Source organism: Penaeus monodon, chromosome 29, assembly GCF_015228065.2.
Source record: "Penaeus monodon isolate SGIC_2016 chromosome 29, NSTDA_Pmon_1, whole genome shotgun sequence".
Lineage (NCBI taxonomy): Eukaryota > Metazoa > Arthropoda > Malacostraca > Decapoda > Penaeidae > Penaeus > Penaeus monodon.
In genome coordinates, this window is record NC_051414.1 from 30332057 (window position 1) to 30332325 (window position 269).

Sequence of the window (269 nt, forward strand, 5' to 3'; positions counted from 1 at the left end):
TACATATCCACAACCACCCTACATATCCACATATCCACACACCCTACATATCCACAAACCTACATATCCACACACCCTACATATCCACAAACCTACATATCCACAAACCTACATATCCACATATCCACTCCCTCACCTTCTCCTGGATAAGACGCACTCGCTCCCTGCGCAGCTCGAGTGTCTTCTCCTTGACCTTCTCGTTGATTTCTTGCAAGTCCTTCATGATCGTTGTGTTGATCACCTGGGAAGAGGAAGGGGATGTTTAGCTT

General features: G+C 46.5%; 1 protein-coding gene across 1 annotated transcript in view; it reads right to left on the minus strand.

Annotated features, from left to right (window-relative positions):
- LOC119591838 overlaps window positions 1-269 on the minus strand; it is a 6265-nt gene that overhangs the window by 5587 nt on the left and 409 nt on the right. Inside the window, exon 2 of the mRNA XM_037940583.1 lies at window positions 137-241. Within this exon, the coding sequence (XP_037796511.1) occupies window positions 137-241 (105 nt within the window). The remainder of the gene's footprint in view (window positions 1-136; window positions 242-269) is intronic.